The 4,403-nt window shown below is 31.7% G+C and overlaps 1 protein-coding gene across 1 annotated transcript; it reads left to right on the forward strand.

Annotated features, from left to right (window-relative positions):
- Positions 1–873: 873 nt before the first annotated feature.
- LOC112681853 lies at positions 874–1,443 on the forward strand. Its single transcript, XM_025552175.1, has one exon. The coding sequence runs from the start codon at positions 874–876 to the stop codon at positions 1,441–1,443; it is 570 nt and encodes a 189-aa protein (XP_025407960.1).
- The last annotated feature ends 2,960 nt before the right edge of the window (positions 1,444–4,403 follow it).

Consider the following 4,403-nt stretch of genomic DNA (forward strand, 5'->3'; position numbering starts at 1 on the left):
TCATATTATCATGATATATTGATATTCCAGTATTACACCGTGTGTCCGTAAGTAAAAAATAAGAGGGCCTACAATAATAAATAAGGTATAAAATACAGTGAATGAGAGGAAGGGCACGGGCCCCATGGGCCACCCCTTAAATACGTCCCTGATTATAATCATTATTATCAATAGGTACCTAGGTATTTAATGTTTACTGTAGTAATGTATTTTAACATTAAGCAGTATTTATATAATATATAAATATAATAATATTATATTATAATGTATAATGAAAGTTAATCACTAAAATAATACATAGAAAAAAAAAAATTAAAATTGCTCTGTACGTATCAGGATAAATACAGAATACATAAAAAATTATTTTAAGTTAACAATATTGTTTTCCATATAATATTAATTTCATGATTTTCATTATTTTATAAGTAGTTACGACTTAACGGATTCCGAGAGTGAAGTTATGACTATTCTGCGTATGAGTAACATGTGTATACTAAATTCAAATAACTACTATATTTGGAAACTCCATGGAAAAATATGAAATTAAGTTTAAAAATACAATGAATATTTTTCAGACATGAAAATACAAACAAAATTAAATACCATGAAATAATAATTACTTATTATTAATATACGAATTATGATTATGAATACAAAAACTATACGTATAAAAGAAAGTCAGGTTATTTACAGAATTTATAATTCAAGAACGACTAGACCGATTTTGATGATCTCTAATTTGTTGGATTCGTCTCTGTACAATAATAAAAATAATTCTAATCTTGATAAAATACAGACAATTATCTTGATAAGTCCCAACACTGCTAACAACCCATCACTGTAAAAATAAACTTTGTTCAAGACACAAACACAATGCCTCGGATTAGTGGATTACAGGACCCTATACTGGAAAATTGGAAATCGGCTCTACGTTTTGGTACTTGGAATATACGGACTTTATTTAAATCTAGCACATTTAGAACATTGGTAGATAAGGTGGAGAAGTATAGAATTGGAATTGATGTACTACAAGAATTAAGATGGAGTGACACTGGATCAATGCAATTAAAAAATACTACACTCTTCTATGGAGCATATGATAATAGATATCTAGGAGGGAGCAGTTTCGCTGTAAAAAAAGTATACCTCAACTCGGTAAAAGATTTTAAAGTAATAAGTCCTAGAATGACTGTGCTGACTATAGCAGCCAGATGGTTCAATATAGCATTTGTAAATGTACATGCTCTAACGGAGGAAAAGGAGGAAGTAGAGAAAGGTGAATTTTACTCATTACTTAATAATGTCTTGAATGACATACTAGCAAATTGCATTCAAATTATTCTAGAAGATTTCAATACGAAAATTGGGAAAGAAAATTACTTAAGACCTATAATAGGTATTCATAGCTTACATGAAGATCGAATAACAATGGATGTAGAATAGTAGCTCTTGCCACTGAAAGAGACATTAGAATAAAAAAACACTATGTTTAAACACAAAAATATTCATAAAGGTATATGGAGGTCCCCTAACGGACTATATATCAATCAAATAGATCATGTGATGGTAAAGTTTACCAGGTAAACTCAAGATTTACAAAACACAGTGATAAACGTTGAAAGTGCACGAGGAGCTAAATGTGATATAGACCATATATTAGTGGTGGGTAAATTGAAAGTTACACTCAATAAGACACGTAGTTTAAAGAAAATAGGAACTAAAGGGCGTTTTGATGTTCAAAAACTCGATGAGCCCACTATTCGTGATGTATACCTATCACGAATAGATAGAAAAAAATAAGACCCCAACCAGTAGGGTGGGAAAATAAAGGAATCGAGGAAAGATAGAAAAATCTGAAAAGTATAATTCAAGATGCAGCCGAAGAGACGATAGGTAGAGAACGCCGAGTAAATAAACCGTGGTTCAATAAAATCTGCGAAGAAGATATACAAAGGAGAAAGATCGCAAAGAATAATTGGCTAAACGATACGGATAATAAGGAAACATTGACATAGTACAAGACTAGACAAAGGGAAGCAAGTAATATACTTAGATGCGAGAAAAAAAAAACACGTACAAAATATAATAAGAGAAGCAGATCATGACTATGCAAATCACAAAACTCGTAACTTATACAAGAAGATAAACGATATGAGGGAAAATTACAAGCCAGCCGAGAAATTTCTAAGAAATAAAGCGGTACATTAATTACGACTGATGATGAAATATCAAATAAGTGGGTTTGATACTTTAGCGAGCTCTTAAACTGTACAGAACCTGAAAATCCATTCCCATTTGATGATTCACCGAGAAACATAACAAATTCCTCAGCCCCAACAAAAGAAGAGATTTTAATGCAAATAAGGTATTTAAAGAACCACAAAGCCCCTGGAGAAGATGGGATTATCGGGGAACTGTTAAAGAACATAGGAAATGAACTAACTGAGTACATATATTTGTTGATGAAGGAAATTTGGGAAAAGGAGGAGATTCCGGAAGATTAGAAAACAGCAATTATTTATCCAATTTACAAGAACGGGGATAAACAATTGTGCAATAATTACAGGAGTATAGCTCTATTTAATGTCACGTATAAAATATTGACAAACTGCATTTTAGACAGAGTGAGACTATGGGCAGAGGAATTACTGGGAGACTACCAGGCAGGCTTTAGGAAAAATAAATCAACGATTGACCAAATATTAATATTAAGACTAATATTACAAAAGATGAAAGAATTTAATAAAGAAGTTCACATGATATTTATTGATTTTAAAAATGTATATAATTGCATTCATCGTGAATCTTAAATGGCTATACTAGAGCAATATGGTCTTTCACTAAAATTAGTCAATCTCATAAAGTCAAGCGCCATAAATACGGAAATAAAAGTACAGGTACGAAACTCTTTATCGACAGCAGCCCAAGTAAGAACAAGATGAAGACAAGGAGATGGATTATCGCCCATTTTAGGTTGAGGTGGGAAGACCCGGTGCCAAAATATGTAGAGCGGGTTGAACAGGATGGTGATTGGTGAGTCCTAGCAGAGGTTAGAGAGAGATGGCATGACATATGTTTGTTAGTTTGGTCTTAAAGGCCGTCAACTACGAAGAAGAAGAAGAAGAAGTTTTGATTTATGTTCGTTGTGTATAAACTAAATTAATTTAACAAGTTGACAAAAGAAATAAATTGAGTAAAATATATGTGGTTAAAAGTGTGGATAAAATTTCCATATTTGGATTTCTTTCTATACTATATATCTAGTATATCAATATATCAATATATCTATCTACCTTCTTGAATATGACTGAACAGCAAGCAATTCGCATCTTCATCCCAAAATTTAATACTTCTATTTGTATGGCGTGATACATAACCAGTGAAATTAGCATGTTTAACACTAAACCGGATGCACACATGTAGGCATGAGTTAAATCTGTGCTGTTGGACTTATCAGGGTTGAAATATGCTAACAGTCCTCCAATGAGTAATGGCTGCATTAATCTAAATAATCATACACACACACACACTTATATAAATGAACTGTTTACAGGTACTGCGGTAAATATGATTATTAGAAAATTCAAATTATAAATATAAAATTACAAATATACTTAACAGTGAAAAATAACTTAAAGTTTAAATTTCCATCTCATTGCATTACTTATCATTCGGAATTATTATTTTATAATTTTAAAAGTCAAAAAGACTTGTAAGTGACAAGTTGTTTGAACAATTAAGCTGGTTAGATTGAATTAAGCTGTGACCCAATTGTCACATCACATAATCTGCAAAATCATCTTTCCCTTATGGAGATTTAATATAATAATTGGAGGATTAAGGTCAATCAAACTAAATCAAATCACACAACCTTTATTCTTCAGCTCGGACATTGTCCAGCCGTTACTATCTTTGATACTCAAATTCCATCTACTCAGACTGTAAAATACCTCGGCTTAACCCTAGATCCCTAACTCACCTGGGCTCATACGCGTGAAAAAAGACTTCAGGTAAACCGACTTCATATGCTCAAAAATTTACTAATGAATAACAAACACACAAACCTAAATATGAAACTACTAATGTATAAATATCTCATCAAACCCATTTGGACTTATGGTCTCCAACTCTGGGGAAATGCTAAAAAATCGAATATAAACCGACTTCAGGTTTTTAAAAACATTGCATTAAGAAAACTAATGAACTCCCTCTTATATGTTTCAAATTATACCCTCCACACTTATTTGAAAATTAAATCTGTCTATAGAAGCAATAATTTACTATAGCAGATTTTACAATCGTCTAGCCTCTCATTTCAATCCGTTTATTAAAGCTATCTCAACAAATACTATTCCTAGAAATCCTTCAAGACGTTTAAAGCACAAATAGTGTAGAGATCATAC

This window comes from Sipha flava, unplaced genomic scaffold (assembly GCF_003268045.1).
Source record: "Sipha flava isolate LNK unplaced genomic scaffold, YSA_version1 19801_pilon_pilon, whole genome shotgun sequence".
Lineage (NCBI taxonomy): Eukaryota > Metazoa > Arthropoda > Insecta > Hemiptera > Aphididae > Sipha > Sipha flava.

Excerpts from the sequence above, each read along its gene's own strand:
- LOC112681853 (XM_025552175.1), top strand. The coding sequence starts at position 874 with ATGCCTCGGATTAGTGGATTACAGGACCCTATACTGGAAAATTGGAAA.